A 17,451-nucleotide genomic window follows, 5' to 3' on the forward strand; every position below is an offset into this window, starting at 1 on the left:
ACTTAGTGTAATTACTGATATAATTGAATTTAGGTATACCATTTTACTGTTTTTGCTTACTCTCTTTTTGGTGTCACCATTTTTCCTTTCTTTTCTTCTTAAAAGTTATTATTAGAATTTTTTTTAGAATTCATTTAGTGCCTCTATTGACTTTTTAGCTATTCCTACTGACATCATTTTCCTAGTAATTTCTCTTTATTTCCATTTGGATATCTTTTTTTATGAAATACCTATTTCAGTTTCTTGTTTTTTGTGTTGTCTGCCTAATTCTTATTGATGGTAAGTCTTCTTTTTTTAAAATGTTTTATTTATTTATTCATGAGAGACCGAGAGAGGCAGAGACACAGCCAGAGGGAGAAGCAAGCTTCCCATGGGAAGCCTGATGTGGGGCTAAATCCTAGGATCCTGGGATCATGACCTGAGACAAAGGTAGATGCTCAACTACTGAGCCACACAGGTGTCCAATAGTAAGACTTCTTTATGCATTATGGATATAAGACTCTTGTGGAATAAATGTATTATAAATATCATTCCCCTCTATATGGCTTAACTTTTTGTCTCTCATATTTAGTTAAAATAAGTTTTTAATTTTGCTGTAATATACTCTAAGCCTTGATTTTCTCATCTGGGAAATAAGAATTATGGTAGTATTTCACAGGGTTGTTATGAGGAATAAATAAAAGAATGCATATACTCCTGCCACTTAGCAAAACTCAGTAAATATTATGATCACCAGTGCTACCCTTTCCTCCTCCTTCTAATCTTCTCTTTTTAACATTTCCTATGTTTTGAGGATCTGAGAGGTCATATAATGTAGCAGAAAAGACTGACCGTATGGCCTTGGTCAATTCCTAGCATCTCTGAGCCAATGATTCCTCATATGTAAAATGAGGTATTTCATCACCTTTGAGATTCAACTCATTTTTCCATCCCTTATTGACCACCTACAACTAGCAAGTAAGAAGGGCAGCCTGAGTGACTCAGCAGTTTACCGCTGCCTTCAGCCCAGGGTGGGATTCTGGAGACCCGGGATGGAGTCCCACATCGAGCTCCTTTCATGGAGTCTGCTTCTCCCTCTGCCTGTGTCTCTGCCTCTCTGTTTCTCATGAATAAATAAATAAAATCTTAAAAAAAAAAAAAAACTAGCAAGTAAGAGAAGCATTGGAAAAAATACAAATGGTTTGTTCACACTTCTCATTTTCATGACTCCTCCTACACTTGCAAGTGGTAAGGGAAGGGATGTGAGCACTGCGAGAAGGAAATAGTTCATTTTAGTGACAGACATCTAGAGGACAACATGCTTGTTCCCCCAGCGCACTTCACCATTTTCTTTCTCCTCTTCCAGCTCACAGGTGAGTCCAGATCCTCCTATTCTCCTGAGTGCCTTCCCTATCCTGATGTATACCTCTAGGTTTCTGGGTCTACTCTGGGACTCTGGTCCAACTCAGGTAGCTCTGCTACTTCATCTAATATCTTTCTATAATCAGTGGTCTCTAAATCACAAGAAAGGAAGAAAATACTAAGAATGAATAACTCTAGGCATACACTCTCCTTCGACTGTCCCAGGAAGGAATGGCTGAAAGAAGGGGTATTGGGTATTAGAAAGACCTGTATTCTAATCTAGATCCTGTTATCAATTAAATAAAGAATGCTTTCTTCCCTGGGCCTCCTCTTTCCTTCCCTTTGAGGACTATTTTAAAATCAAACTGAGATCATACAGGTATATATTTATTTATTTATAAATATATACCTATATTTTAAATATTTATACTTAAACATATTTATAAGTATATATAAGTATATATTTAGAAATATATTAGAAATATATTTAGATGATTATGCATAACAAGGATATTAATGGAAGGAAACATTTGAATTTTCTCTCTTAACCCAAATAATTCAATCAGTCTCTACTTAGAAAACCTGCTCATATTGTAGGTATTTTATTTTTAATACTATGAAGGACTGAAGACTTCATAGTCTTCTATGAAGACTTCTGTTCCTGTCACAAGAATTCGAGTCTTTGAAGGTTTTACTCTCCTCAGGGTTCTCAGGAAGGACCTGGAGCCCCATAATTTAGAAATATCTCTCTGGTCACCAAACTCATGGGGTACCCATGAGGTCTCCCTCTAAGGGCTTGGCTGCTATGTTTATGTGTGCCTCAGCCTGCCCAACTGACCTGCCCAAGACCACATAGTCAGCCAGCGCTCCCAGTCCTTTACCCCCCACCACCTGGCCTCACCAAGGGTTCAGCATCTGCAGACTGTTTAACCTCCTTGAATGCAAAAGAGTTTTGCGTATTTAGGAAGAACCTGGTTCTAAGCAAGTGGCCCTAGAGGTTTTTATTTTAAAAACCACTCCCTGAATAGAAACAGTGATCAGAAGTGGAACTTGAAGGTGACATGGGAAGGACACAGCAGTGCTTTTCAAAACCCCAGGTGCCTACCTGAAACCTAAACTGTGGGCAGCAGGGTAGGTGTGTGTGTGCTCTGCTCAAGAAGGCTGTGGATAGCATGTGAAGTACACCTCCCACGGCTGAAAGGAGTCCAAGACTGTCCTAGAGCCTCCCATGGGCAGGGCAGTGGAAGCAGTGCTGGCCTTGAACAAGGACTCCTGGATTTGACTCAGTAGCTATTATGGAGGATAAGTTACTCAGCCTCTGATCCTTGGTTCACACAAGCACATAACAGAAAATGAAGTTCCAGAATTACTATGTTTTAAATGAGACATATAGGATAGTAATAATCATGTGTTTTAAGTTCTGCCTATGTCCAAGGCATTTGTCTACATCTATAAAGATAGACATTATTATCCTTTCATAAAGAAACTGGTGCTTGAGAGGTCAAGTATCTTGGGCAAGATCATACAGACACTAAAAAGTAGAGCCGAGATTGAGTTTCCAAAGCTAGTGTTCTTTCCATCACACCAAATTCACTAATGCTATGCCTGATATTGGAGAAGTATTCAGTAAATGTGTAGTTTGGCTGAATCTTCCTCAGGAAAGCTAGTTGACATTCTTTACCTCTCCAGCTACCTGAGACCAAGGTAACTACAGATTGAAAATGCCCAAGAAGAGCAGGTCATTCCATCTCCAGGATGTGGATATACCAACAGGGAACCACCTTGGCTGAGTTCAGAAGGGCCAAAGAGAAGCTCTTGCAGCCTCTATTTCTCATCTGGAAAATAGGCACAATAATCTGTGTTTCCCACCCCTCCTCACAGATTTTTGTGAGGATCAAGTGATGCAGTGGTGTTGAGACAATAAAAGGAGAACAAAAAAAGTGATGAGCAGGTACTGGGGAGGTGTTGAGAGGACCAGAAGAGACAAGAGGGAGTAGAGGGAGATGAGTGAGGGACAGAGCACTGGGAGCTTGTACATGAACATGGTGGATTAGGGCTGGGCTGGAGTGTTGCAAAGGCATATGGCATATCGAGAGGTTTGCAAACCTCTGTTCCATGTGTACCAGACGTGGTGCTGATTTAAAATTCTCTCTCCATGGTACATTAGTCACGGGGAAATTGGGTAAGAAGCAGTAGTCTCCAAAATTGTTTTTTTCTTTCTCAAGCAGGAGTTTGCTTTTATGAAATGAAATCTTATGCAGAATCAAATGTGTAAATTACTGTATAGAGTCAGAGCCTCCTTGATGGAAAAAGAGTCTCTGAGCCTCCACCCCATCACCCATCTTCGCCCCCAATACTTTCTTTAAGCTCTTCAGAAACACACTGAGGTGGTGCTACAGGCTTCAGGGGTGTTGGGGGCATATGTTGGGAAGCCCTGCCCTAGGAGTCCTGGCTCCACTGACTTAGAGCATGTCACTGTGACCCTTGAAGCATCAGTCTCCTCACCTGTGAAGTGGGATGGGACTAAGTAGTTCCTAAGACCTCTCCCAGCTCTGAGATGCTCTGGTTTCCATCTCATTCCATGAGATGCTATGATATGCTGGTACATTCTAAGGGAGGCACTGCATCCTGGTAGAGGTGCTTGGGGACCAGGCTGGCAAGCAGGAGGTGAGCTTTACAGCCTCCCCTACCGTGAAGTCTTCCTCCTGGGTACCATCTCTTGATTCTGGCTGTACTAATGATGTCCCATCCTCCTAACTTGGCTCCTTTGCTCCACTCAATTCTTGCATTTTGTGGGGGAACAGGTGAAGAGGAGGAGGTGATAACCCAGAGGAAAAGGAGGTGGCAAAGGGGAGGAGCTGTGTTTCCCTTCCTGTTATGAAGAGCATCTTACAGTTGACTTTTTGATGCCAAAATATCTGAGTCTTGGTCAGGACGGAAGCCAGAGGGTCTCCTGCTCCAGCTCCCTCCACCTCCAAAAGCAAGTTGTCAGGGAACACTTGCTGCAAGAGATCTCACCATGCATGGTGATTGGACATAGTGTTTTGCATTGAATTAGCCAGTAAATGATTGGTCTAGAGGCATTAAGTTCCAGGTCACCTTTGAGACGCCCATTCTGCTGAGAAGCCATCCAAAGAAGCCTCGGGAAATCTCTGTTTCTCACTTCTAGCCATCGTTGGGGAAATGAGAATTAAAAATGAGAAGCCTTCTCAAGGCCTGTCTCATAACACTGCTCCTAGCCCTCCCCTCCCACTTCCTACTGTGTGGCAGAAGGCTCTGTACTTCTTGAAACACTTTCATCCACCCCAAATCCTGGCAAAGGTTCGTATTCAGTCTCCCTATTGTAGGTTCCCCCAGTGCCTACTACATCCCCTTTCATAACCCATACAGCCACTTATTTAATGACTATCTCCTAATTCCATGAGTACAGGATCAGGATGGTGTTGCTCCCTAGTTATATCCTCAGCTCCTAGACAGTGCCTGGCACAAATATGGAACAAGATCAATTCTTAAAATTCATCAATTGTGTGAATTCCTCACAATTCAGAAGGAATGACTGAATGAAGACAGGATGATCTATGTAGGCCACAGAGCGGGGAACTTCAGTTCAGCTTTGGACAGAAGCCTCTTGTTTCTAGATCCCTCTAACAGTCACCTCTGTCTTGACATTCACCCAGAGGATATAGCACCATATGTGTGAAGGGGCGAAAAAAATGATTGCCCCTAGCCTAAGTGTGTGCACACACGCTGTAACGCTAAAGCCACATCCTCGCAGCTCTATCATCTTTTCAGCTTAAACACCTTCCAAACCTTTTTTTTTTTCCCAAAGATCTTATTTACTTATTCATGAGAGACAGAGAGAGAGAGAGAGGGGCAGAGACATAGAGGGAATGGCAGGCTTTCCACAGAGAGCCCCATGCGGAACTCGATTCCAGGACCCTGGGATCATGCCCTGAGCTGAAGGCAGACGCTCAACTGCTGAGCCCCTCAGGTGTCCCAATCTTCCCAAACCTTGTGTTAAAAGTCCAAGATTACACCTCTTTGGGGCCAAGTGATAACCAGTCTTTATTAGACTGCAAATTATTCACCTTATGTTGAAGTAAAAGGATGTAAACATTAGTTGATCAGTCAGAAATTCAAACTGACACTGACTTTGTAGCATGTACTGGGTCTGTTTTGATAGCTGTTGAGATGATCAAAGACAGAGCAACTGGAAACCATCCTGCTTTAGTATTAGAGATGCTGGGGAGCAACTTTTTGAAAAATCCGATTCCTTAACAGAATGACTGGAAAAAGTCTCAAGGGATCCAAAGAATGTATGCACTGACTGATAAATTATGGGGGGCAGGGGGCAGAAATGTTTGAAAACGGGAATCAGCTGCCAAGAAAGGTATTTACCCAGGGGGGAAGCCAGTACTTTTGGAGATAAATTTAGCAGAAAAAGTTGGTTAAAATTCCAAAACTGTAATCAAGGGACTAGGTCAACATTTGGTAGCATCAGATTCCCTTTCTCTGGGGCACTAGTAGAGTAGCTTGTGCTTGAAGGAAGGTCACCAAAGAACATGAGGGGAAAACTGCATTCTGTAAGGCCCAAGGGCTTCAGAATTGACACCTGAGCCCTTGCTGCTGAAGAGGAGTGAGAGAGAGGGATGGAGCTAGCACAAATGCCCCGGGGCCCTCAAAGTGAGCCATAGTGGAAAGACCCCAGGCTCTGGAGCTGGAGTGACACTGGGTTATATCTTTGAATCATCACCTACTAGTTTTGTGCCTTTGGACAAGTTATTTAGGTTTTTTTGAATCTCAGTTTTCTCATCAAATCAAAAGTTGTTTTGGTTTTTTTTTTAAAGATTGTATTTATTTATTCATGAGAGACACAGAGAGAGAGAGGCAGAGACACAGGCAGAGGGAGAAGCAGGCTCCATGCAGGAAGCCCAACGTGGGACTCGATCCCACGACCCCAGGATCATGTCCTGGGCCAAAGGCAGGCACCTAATCGCTGAGCCACCCAGGCATCCCTCATCAAATCAAAAGTTAACAAATTTTTGTTGTAAAGGGTCAGATAGTAAATACTTTAAGCTTTGCAGGCAATATAACCTCTGTCGAAACCATTCAACTCAGCATTTGTAGTGGAAAAGCAACAATAAATAATATAGAAATGAAAGAACATATCTGTGTCCTAGGGTACCTGGGTAGCTCAGTCAATTGGGACTCCTACTCTTAGTTTTAGCTCAGGTCATGATCTTAGGGTCATGATCTCAGGGTCATGGGATGGAGCCCCACATCAAGCTCTGCACTCAGCACAGAGTCTGCTTGTCCCTCTCCCTCCCCCTCTGCTCCTCCTCACTCCAGCTGTCTCTATATTAAATAAATAAATAAATAAATAAATAAATAAATAAATAATTTTTAAAACCTTTTAAAAAGGTTAAAAGAAAGAACATGGTTGTATTCAAATAAACCTTCATTTAACAAAATAGGCAGCAGGCCACATTTGACCCATGGACTATATAGGTTGTTGATCCCTGTGTAAAAGGATCAAAATTCCTAGTTTTCAGGATTGCTTTAGGTGTTAGGCATAATCTTTATAATAAATGTTTAGCATATACTCAACCCTAATACATAGCAACTATATTGGGAACTCTTGCCAGGGTAGCTGGGTTTTAGCAGAAACTATGAAAATAAATCCCTAGTGAAGCAATTTTAGATTCCTGCATAGGACAGTACAGGAGTTTGTCTTTTGTTAGAAGAGGAATGAGTTGCATCAGTGCAAGGGTGGTAGAAAATATTATGGTAAGACAACACCAAAAAAACAAATACTCCAATTAAAAATGGGTAGAGAACCAGAACAGACATTTTTCCAAAGAAAATTTCTATGTCTAGAGATGAGCGATAAATGCATGAAAAGATGTTCAACATCACTAATTACCAGGGAAATGCAAATCAACCACAATGAGACATTGCTTCATACCAGTCAGAATGGCTATATCAAAAAGACAAGCAATAACAAATGTTGGTGAGGGTATGGAGAAGAGGCAATCCTAGCTCACTGTTGGTGGGAATGTAAATTGGTACAGCCGCTGTGGATATCAGTATGTAGTTTCCTCAAAAAGATAAAAATAGAAATACCATATGGTCCAGTAATTCCACCACTGGGTATTTACCCAAAGAAAATTAAGACCCTAAGTCCAAAAGATATAAGCATCTCTATGTTTACTGCAGCATTATTATAATAGCCAAGATATGGAAGCAGCCCAGGTGTCTATCAATAGATGAATGGATAAGGAAGACGTGGGTTAGACACACAATGGAATATTACTCAGCCACAAAGAGGAATGAAATCTTGCAATTTGCAACAACGTGGATGGACCCACGGGGTATTTATGCTAAGTGAAATAAGTCAGACAGGGAAAGACAAATACAGTATGATTTCACTCGGATGTGGAATCTAAAACAAACAACCAAACAAAAAACAGAAATAGACTCATAAATACAGAAAACAAATTGATGGTTGCCAGAGGGAAGAAGGGGTGAGGGGGGTGAAGAGTGAAATAGGTGAAGAGGATGAAGAAGTACAAACTTCCAGCTATGAGATAAAGAAGTTACAGACATGAAAAGTAAGGAACAGAGAATAGAGTCGGTAATGTTCTAATAACGTAGTATGGTGACAGACAGTGACTACACTTATATGGTGAACACTGCATAAAGTATGGAATTATTGAATTACTATATCATACACCTAAAACTAATATAATTATTGTATGTCAACTATACTTCAATTAAATATATATATATATATATATATATATATATATATATATATATATAGGGACGCCTAGGTGGCTCAGTGGTTGAGCATCTGCTTTTGGCTCAGAGTGTGATCCTGGGATCCTGGGATCGAGTCACACATCAGGCTCCTCACAATGAGCCTTCTTCTCCCTCTGCCTATGTCTCTGACTCTATCTCTCTGTGTGTCTCTCATGAATAAATAAATTTTTTAAAATCATATATATAGGGCAGCCTTGGTGGCTCAGCGGTTTAGCACCTGCCTTCAGTCCAGGGTGTGATCCTGGAGACCCCAGATCGAGTCCCATGTTGGGGTCCCTGCATGGAGCCCACTTCTCCCTCTGCCTGTGTCTCTGCCTCTCTCTCTGTGTCTCTCATGAATAAATAAATAAAAATTTTTTTAAAATCATATATATATATTATATATATATATATATTATATATATATATATATAAACGGATCCAGCTTTGACACAAAATAGAACCTGGATACTTGGTTAATCACACAGAGCCAGTTAGGCACAATGCCCACAGTAGTTTGAATTTCTTTCAAAATCAGAAGAAAAATGAATATGGTAATAATAATAATATGTAATAATGAATCTAGCTGGCACTATATCCATTTTTATACCAGTGCAGTCATAAAATATAATTTTTAGTATTTTTTTATGGATGAAGGGCCAACTAAGGCAAAAGTGAATACAGCCTACAAAAGTCATGGCGCAGCCCAGCAGCTGCCTCACTACAATACAACTGTCAGGAGCCGATAGCCTGGTTACTTTGTTAGATTTTAAAAAGATTTTCCTAAGGCCCTGGCTGGCCCAGTTGGTAAAGCATGTGACTCTTGATCTCGGGGTTATGAGTTTGAGCCCCACATTGGGTGTAGAAATGACTTAAAAATTTTTTTTCTTTATTTCCTCATTTTTGTGCTCTTAGAAATTTCCTCATGACCCATATGTTAAGAGGTAGAAGGGGAAATAACTGGGTTTTGTACCTGTATGGAGCACACTTTTAAGAATAAATAAATAAAATGTGTTCTGGTTTTAGTCTTGCCGCTATTTTTGATCCTTGAATACTTTCTTTCAATCTCTGCTATTTGGTTTTCTCATTTATAAGTGATGACCTATGAGGCCTCGATCCTATGGGTACTGATGTGACCTCTGCCTCTTACTAGACTATTACTTTTAGCAAGTCATTTAACTCATTATGGCTCAGGTTCCTGTTCTGTAAGAGGAGAATATTTGTTTTTAAAACTCCTACCTCTAAGCATTGTTTTAAAAGTTAAATGAGATCACAGTAGATGCTTTAAGCTGTTAGCCCCTATCTAAATTCCCTTTGTGCTCTGTGCTATCATGAGTCTGTCCCTCAGATCTTAACACGTAGAAGATTCATTCCCTATATTTGTTCACTAGAAATGCTCTGTGAGCTACTCTTGGAAGCTTTTTCCACAGCTATTCTTGACTATTTTCCACCCAGAACCACATAACCAGTGGCAGTTGTTTATACATCGTACGTTTTGAGGTGAATTAAGATTGTGGTGAAACAAAAATTTCTCAGCGAAGCGAACCCCTACTACAACTCCTAATAGTTGGGGGTAAGCATCATGAGTCAGTCTGGGCATACTGTAAAGCATCCAGTAACTCATGCTTTGGCTTTCCACTTAAGAAAGGACACAGAAATTCCAGTGAGTGAAATCCTTACTTAGGGATGATCTCAAATGCACTCTAATTTATCAGAAAACAGAAAATGAAACACCTGTAAGTTTCCAAGCTCTTATCACTAGGAACTTAGAGCTCCCTCCCCAGTGTCCTGATCTCTAATTGAGAACCATTGCCCCCATTAACAGACAAGCTGCTGCTTCTTCATCTGCATCAAAATCAGTACTCCCCCCCCAAAAAAAATCAGCACTCCCAGGAGCAATCTGGAGTCCCAAAGGGGGATTTGGATGAAAACCTCCCCACTTGTCCCCTAAGAGGAACTTATCCAAGATGAAGCTGGCCTCATGAGCTACCTCAGAGCTTGGTCTTTCCAGCCTGAGGTCTCTGGGAAGGGGTGGGTTCACCTGTAGTTCCTCCTTTCAGGCAAAGCATTCTGACTTCAATGCCTTTGCATGAGTGAGGTTTCAAAGGGCTTCCCAAGGGCTAGTTGGGTTGGCCCCAGAGAGTTTCTTGGGACCTTCCCAAGACCCAAAGCAGGTGAGTAATTTGGTGGCAAGGGCAGCGACTTAGGTTTACTTTATGGTTCTCTGTGTCTGCAGGGCCAGTAACCTCTGGAGCTCTGAAGGAGCTAGTTGGTGACCTTGGTGGGTCTGTGACTTTCCCTCTGACGCTCCCAGGAATTCAGATTGACAGCATTGTCTGGACCTTCAACACAACCCCCCTCATCACCATACAACCAAGAACGCCAGACAGACAAGCCAATGTCATAGTGACCCACAGTCATAATAAGAAAAGGGTGGATTTCCTACATGGAAACTACTCCCTGAAGCTCAGCAAACTGAATAAGAGTGACTCGGGTGACTACTACGTGGTGATATACAGCTCTTCCTTCAAAGAGCCCTTCAGCCAGCGGTATGGGCTGCGTGTCTATGGTGAGCAGAATCAGTTCCAAAGGTGGATGACTGCCTTCATAAAGTGGTAAACACTCTGATATTGGAGATGTCCAACAAAGGTTGGATAGAGACTTGGCAAGAATGTGGAAGAGGGAACTCCTGCGTGGATGAAGTAGATGTAGTTGACCCCTAAGGCCCCTTCCTATTCTGCAAGAGGCAATGTAGTGCAGAGGATGGGTGAAAGGGAAAGCAGAGATCACACAAGTCAAATGCTGGCTTCTCCACCTACTGACTGCATGGCCTTAGCCAGGCTACTTAAGCTCTGTGAAACTTGGTTTCCCTATCTGTAATGAGGAGGAAGGGGATACCTACCTTAGAACGATTATTGTGTGTAAACATCAATTACACCTCCTTCCCTACAGTTTCCAGCCAATTGAGAAATCCACACAAGAATCAAAAGGAAGATAAAAATATCATCTTTATTTTTTCTGGTGAAACTAGATAGGAGAAATATTTTCCCCCAAGTCTAGACCTTGGAGCCCATTCAGGGAAGATGAACAATTACTCAACAAGTTATAAAAATAACTGAGATGCAGGATCAGGGACACGCAGAGATGGGCCTCCAGGTTTGCCCTTAAGAGGTGGGCCATGTACCTGGACCAGGTGTGTCCTCCACATAGACATGTTGAAAGGAACAGAGAGCAGGCATTATGCAGTCAACCGAGGCAGGGGAGAGCGAAAGGGCAAATCACACTTAAACGGCAATCTTAAGAGCTCAAAGTAAAGAGAAATGTAGTAATGAAATGATGTTGGATGTCAGATTCTCACCATCTCATCCATGAACCAATTGCTCATCCTCTCGGGGAGAAAAATGAGCAGAGGAGGATCAGAAATATTATCCCCACGCTATTCGCTCCTGGAGCATAAAGTGAAAGTCTCTTCAAGGAAGCCTGCAGACATAAGACTAGGGAGCGTCTAAAAAACATAAAATTAGCTCCCATTTAAAATACATCTAGCACGAGGCTGGCCATATAGCTTTGCTTCGAAAATGGCAGCTGTGTTCTTGTTGCATTATCATTATTTCTATTGCTATTATTAATACTTTTATATAGCTGTGGGAAGGTAGACCTAGACAGTTCCGCTTCCCAGATAAGAATGAGAATTCTGCTATGAATTGCTGCTTCCTCTCCACTCTGGAGCACCCCAGAGATTCTGCACCCCAGGTCTAAGGTGTACAAGAATAATTCAGAAGCAGCATAATTTCTACTCTCGGTTGTCCATTTCTCTTGCAGAGCACCTATCAAAGCCCAAGGTTACCATGGGTCTGCAGAACAAAGAGAATGGCACCTGTGTGACTAATTTGACCTGCTTCGTGGACCAGGGAGGAGAGGATGTGACCTACAGCTGGGAGTCCCTGGGGCAGGCAACCAATAAGTCCTATAATGGCTCCATCCTCCCCATATCCTGGAGGCTGGGGAAAGGGGGCATGACCTTCATCTGCGTGGCCAGGAACCCCATCAGCAGCAATTCTTCAAATCCTGTCTTTGCCTGGAAGCTCTGTGAAGGTGACTGTCTCCTCTCTTTCTCCAGGGGCCTCTGTCTCAAGACCTATACCTTCTCCAGCTGCTGGTCCCCATCGGAACAGCCCATGAAACCTGGAGGCCCCTGGGAAGTCACCCCATTGGGAGGATGGTGGCAGTTGCTCCAATAGTTGGGTCGTCTTCCCTAGCTGATTCCTCTCCCATCCCTGTGCCTCCACCGATTCTCTCTTTAAAGGTGCTGCTGATGACTCCGAATCCTCCGTGGTCCTGTACTTCCTGGGGGCGTTGCTCTTCATGGTCACTGCCTTTACCCTGGTGCCATTTATTCTGTTTATGCGGAGAGAAAGAAGAAAAGGTAGAGCATGCACTATTTTTGCTTTCAGCCTCATTCATGCATTTGTTCCCTCATCTATTCAACAAATACACGTTGAACTGTGTGCCCGTCCTGGTACGAGGCACTAAGTGAAGCGGCCACACTCTCTGTCCTCAAGGAAAGCACAGTCATCCTGACTCCTTAATTCTGGAGTAAGGGAGTGCTTCTCTTCTAAGTCCGAAGTCCTCCCAGTTCCCTCTCCAGTGCCCACCCCTCCCCTTCCCCCAGAGGGAAGTTGTGGTCCTCCTGTTGACACAAGCCCTACACTGCTGACTGCCCCTCTGACCCGGGAGACAAGGGCCTCCAACTCTGAGGTCCCAGAGACCAACACACTCCAGCCAGCCCTTCCAATTGCCCTGTCAGAGCCCTCAAACCAGACCCAGTCCTCCTCACTGAATAAATTCCAGAGACGTCTCTTTACTTCCCACCTCAGTCTAGACACATTCCTCCTGAACAGGCCTGTCTGTCTCTCCATGCCAAACCCCATGCTCCACATCCCTGTTGATTTGTCTTCTCAAGTTCCCCCAATACTGTCCATATGAGGTGTTGTGAAGGGACCTAAGCACCAGTTGCATATAAATTGCAGTTGTTAAGATCTTTCCTCCCTCTTGAAAGCACTCTGAAAGTGTTTCTGACTTTCTCTGCTTCCCCTTTTGTCTGCCTTCACCCAGAATTTGGATAGTGAAGTAACCACGGTAACCAGTTCATTGTGGGATTTTCCTGCATGTAGCCCTGAAAGTCCCATGTCCCAGAATACCCTTCAGTTGTAGGGAAGCCAGCATGGCAGTCATTCTAAGTGGGTCTTCCAGGGGGTAGGCTGGTGGAGGTGGTGAATCAGAGGAGGGCCAGCTCTGATTCTCTCCCACCTTGGTTTTCAGAGTCCATTGAAGAGAAGAAGGGAATGGATACTCATCAGGAAATTCTTAACTACTATCCCCCTTCTGGAGAGACCCCAGTGTATGACACAATCAGTTGTGTTAATGTGAGTCCTTTCCCATCTTTCCTGGGGCCTGATCTTCCTAAGACCCTCCTTGCTTTAGTTAAGATTTCTCTGTGGACTTGAGCAACATGGATTATGAGGATGTATAGCCCTTGAAATCCAACACATCTGTGTCTCCCCAAGTCCTTATGGATACTTTCCTGTGCCAGAGTCAGGGACCTCTGGTTCTGAGCCCCTGGGTCTGACCCAGCCAATAATGCTCACCCTGGGATCTATCTAAGGTAATCTATGGGCCTCTCCCCTCTGCAGTTCACAAGGGCCACTCAACAGGCCAAACTCCTTTTGCAAAGGACAGCAGGTAGAGAAGTGTGACTTTGGCCTCATGTTTGAGTTATGGTGTCAGACCACTGGCTGTGGAGATGCCTTTTCCATCAGGAGACGTTTCTGGGGCCCACGGTTGCTTTAGGCCCACAATCAAGGCTTTCTAGGTGCGGGACACCAAGCTGAAACAAGCAAACACATGGTCAACTCAAAGGAAACTCTTTGAAAAGAAGATCATAAGTTTAAAGAAACCCAAATAATAAGACAATTTGGAGACATGACCTAGGCAGACAACTTCAAAAGGCCCCCCAGGAATCACAGTAGCCCCAGCCGGGCTAGCTCCATAGAGGCCATAGAGCACTTTTCTACACTGGCCCATTTAATGAAGAAATAAAAGCACTTTGGGGCCTCAGCAAGCCAGCTTCAGTGCAGCCCTTGGTGTCTCAGGTTGTATCTTCCTGTGCTTACCTACAACCTTTCTGAGAGGAGACATTGCACTTCCTTTTGAAGCTGTTAGTGTCCTGAGAGTTCCTTTCTGCCTCACAGGGGAGACTGCTCTGGGCTCCACCCAGCCTGGCTTATGTCAAAATGGATTGCTTTATCACCATCCTCCTTCTTCTCTGCCCAAGACCTACTCCCAAGAGGCCACAAAACTATCCTGGATGTTCAGGAAAAAAACGTCATGGACCCAGGATACTTTTCTCCAGCCTGGAAGGAGCTTTTGCTGTTGCTGTCATTGTAGTTTTGTTGTTTTGACCCATCAGTCATCTTCACATATTTGCTCCGAGGGCCATTTAGGTCAAAGGAAAAGCTTACTTGCAACATTAGCAATATTACTTCAAATTATCCTCCAATCACCTTAGGCTGCTCATAGCTCATGGGACTTCTATACCTTAGACATTTTCAAATTTATTTAAACACAACACAGCTTAAAAATCAGGCAGTTGCTTCTTGAAAAAAAAGGTTTTAATCATTATGATAGCACTCACCAACAAGAGTCCCTCCCTGTCCTCATTCCTGGCCCAGAACCTCTCTTCCTCCTTGGCCATCCTCTCATCTATGCTTTCTCTTTTCTGGATTCTGGGTGTCTCTTTGGGCTTGTCTAGATGACCCTATGATTTCTTTTTTCTTTTTTTAATAGAACTGTATTCCAGAAGAAAATTCTGCAAATACACTTTATTTCTCTGTGCAAATACCCCCAAAGGTAAGAAACTTTAGAGCTGAGATTTACCTTACTTGTCTCATCTCTTCCTGGTGCAAGCTTAGCTGAAAATGTGTTGGGGCCCAGGGATTTCATATTCTCTGATATTAAAAATTTTCCCCAGTACATCCCATTCCCTTTGCTTAGGGTTACACAGAATATATGGAATAAATGATAATTATGTTTTAGGAGTTGAATGCGGTAATATGGAGCAAATAGAGAGGGAGAGAGGTTCTAGCTAGGGATGATCAGGAAAATCAGCAGGATCCTGAGGATTTGGATGGAGGAAAGTCCAAGGCTTGAGCCTCAGAGAGGAGGATTGCCAGGGAGACAACTCCAGCTTGCTTCTGAGCCACCAGTAAGCTGGAGGCAGGAGAGATTTCTGCTGCTTTTCTTTGGTCTAACTATGTTACATCTGGTTTGCAACCTCTCCCGGGTTATGCTACTAATGTGCTAGCTTTAAAGCTTATTCCTTCACAGATCACACTTGGCAGAAGCAATGGTATCTTCCCATCTCCCCTCCCAAATGGGTCAGAAAGGATGAAGATGAGCAAAGCAGTTTGCATAATAGTAGGAAAGTAATAGGATAATTGGAAGTAAAGTTCAGTTTACTAAGCATTCAGCAAGCAGATGTGGTATAACCTTAAGTAATAGTTTCTCTACAGTGAGAGGTTTGAGATGGGTGACCTTGGCAAGGAAGGGTGTCTGGGGTGGCAGGGTCTCCTGGTGGGATTCAGCGCCCTCCTACCTCAGCAATTTGCCTCTTTATATCTGCCTAACAGATGGAGAAACCCCACTCTCCCCCCACATCACCAGACACACCAAAGTCATTTGCCTATGAGAACGTCATCTAAACAGCAGTACATCCCTTCTGCCTCCCCGCAAAGGAAAAAAAAAATCACTGAATTGACCAGAAATATTGAGGAAGAATGAAGAACACTGACTTCCTTCCAGAATAACTCTCCTCTCTACTCCTTCATATTTGAGTTCCTAATGCCATCGACTCCTGAGAAATCTCCTCAAACCCCATATGTGTAACTATCCCTTCCTGGAAATGTTACTGGGAATTTATCATCCAATCCCAAGCAAGAGGCTTAAAAGTATCTCTATTGAAATGTCAATGCATTGTCCATCATACGAATGACAGCTCCCATTCCAGGGCTTGGAGATCAGGACTAGACCAAGAGTCTTGTGGCCAAAAGGGTGAGAACATAGGAATGGCAGACATTCCCAGAAGAAGCAGGGGTAGCAACCAGAAATGGAGTCATTAACCAACTCATTACCTATGTGCCTGGCACTGTGCTGCGCTTACGCTGGTTTTGGTCAGGTGTGCTCTCTGCTCTCATGAAATTAGTTCCTTGTGAATGACTTCGGTGGGCATTAGCAGCAGATCTGACCACAAATTCCCAAGAACAAGAGAGTCAGGTATGGATCCATAGGACCTGGGGGCCAAAGTGTCCAAGGACAGAGAAGCCATGTAGAAGATGGGGTTTGGCTGGATGGATTCTCCGAAGTGTACCTGGCCCGAAGACAAGGACCACGGCCTCAGCTTTACTTACACTCTGCAGTGCAAGTGAGAAGCCAGGGCCTTAGGGCTTGTTCAGAAGCACATCTCAATAGAGAAACTCCACATCTCAATGGAGATGTCGCCTTTAGAATATATTATAAAAGACTTGGAGATAGGGGTGATTGTGTGTAAATATTTAAAGTCACATAATCTGTTCACCTAATATTTATTGAAGATCTCGGCCAGGTCAGTCTGGCAAATAAACCTGACATAATCTCTGCCTCCCTTTTTATTTTTTTATTTTTTATTTTTTATTTATTTATGATAGTCACAGAGAGAGAAAGAGAGGGAGGGAGAGACATAGGCAGAGGGAGAAGCAGGCTCCATGCACCAGGAGCCCGATGTGGGACTCGATCCCGGGTCTCCAGGATCGCGCCCTGGGCCAAAGGCAGGCACCAAACCGCTGCGCCACCCAGGGATCCTTCTGCCTCCCTTTTTAATGAAATGAAAAACATGGCAAGGAGGATGATTACTCTTGATATGTTTCTGGACACATCTTGAATGAAAATATTGGGAGGGGATCTGATGCTCCAGGTCTGAGGAGTGTGAACTGTCAAATGACAAAACTAAAACAGTTTTGCTTGAAGTCCTTTATTCAAAGGAAAACAACTCATGGATTAGGGGAGGACAGTGACCCAGGAGCAGTGGAGCACACTTCTCAAGGGATTTGGGGCAAGGCCAGTTTTACAAAGAATTAGCAGAGATAACACGGAAACAGGGCATAATTGGCTAGGAGAGTGGGGATTTCTTGAGTGAGGTGAACCTCCCAACAATAGATGAGTTTCTTAAGACACCCCTCACTCTCCCATTCACATCCCACAGTCTCTTGCATTGGG

At 43.3% G+C, this 17,451-nt stretch overlaps 1 protein-coding gene across 3 annotated transcripts; it reads left to right on the forward strand.

Annotated features, from left to right (window-relative positions):
* The first annotated feature begins 1,231 nt into the window (after positions 1-1,231).
* SLAMF7 (SLAM family member 7) lies at positions 1,232-16,835 on the forward strand. 3 transcript variants are annotated; one of them, XM_077886548.1, is made up of 7 exons: positions 1,232-1,352; positions 10,379-10,711; positions 11,965-12,237; positions 12,449-12,568; positions 13,465-13,568; positions 14,989-15,051; positions 15,831-16,835. In XM_077886548.1, exons 1-7 carry the CDS (start codon positions 1,298-1,300, stop codon positions 15,900-15,902), a joined length of 1,020 nt encoding a protein of 339 aa, XP_077742674.1. In that variant the 5' UTR covers positions 1,232-1,297; the 3' UTR covers positions 15,903-16,835. The 3 variants fall into 3 exon arrangements, with proteins under 3 accessions (XP_077742674.1, XP_077742675.1, XP_077742676.1); XM_077886549.1 differs by lacking the exon at positions 13,465-13,568; XM_077886550.1 differs by lacking the exon at positions 10,379-10,711 and having other exon boundaries at positions 1,266-1,352.
* The last annotated feature ends 616 nt before the right edge of the window (positions 16,836-17,451 follow it).

The sequence above is a fragment of the Canis aureus genome, chromosome 38 (assembly GCF_053574225.1).
Source record: "Canis aureus isolate CA01 chromosome 38, VMU_Caureus_v.1.0, whole genome shotgun sequence".
Classification (NCBI taxonomy): domain Eukaryota; kingdom Metazoa; phylum Chordata; class Mammalia; order Carnivora; family Canidae; genus Canis; species Canis aureus.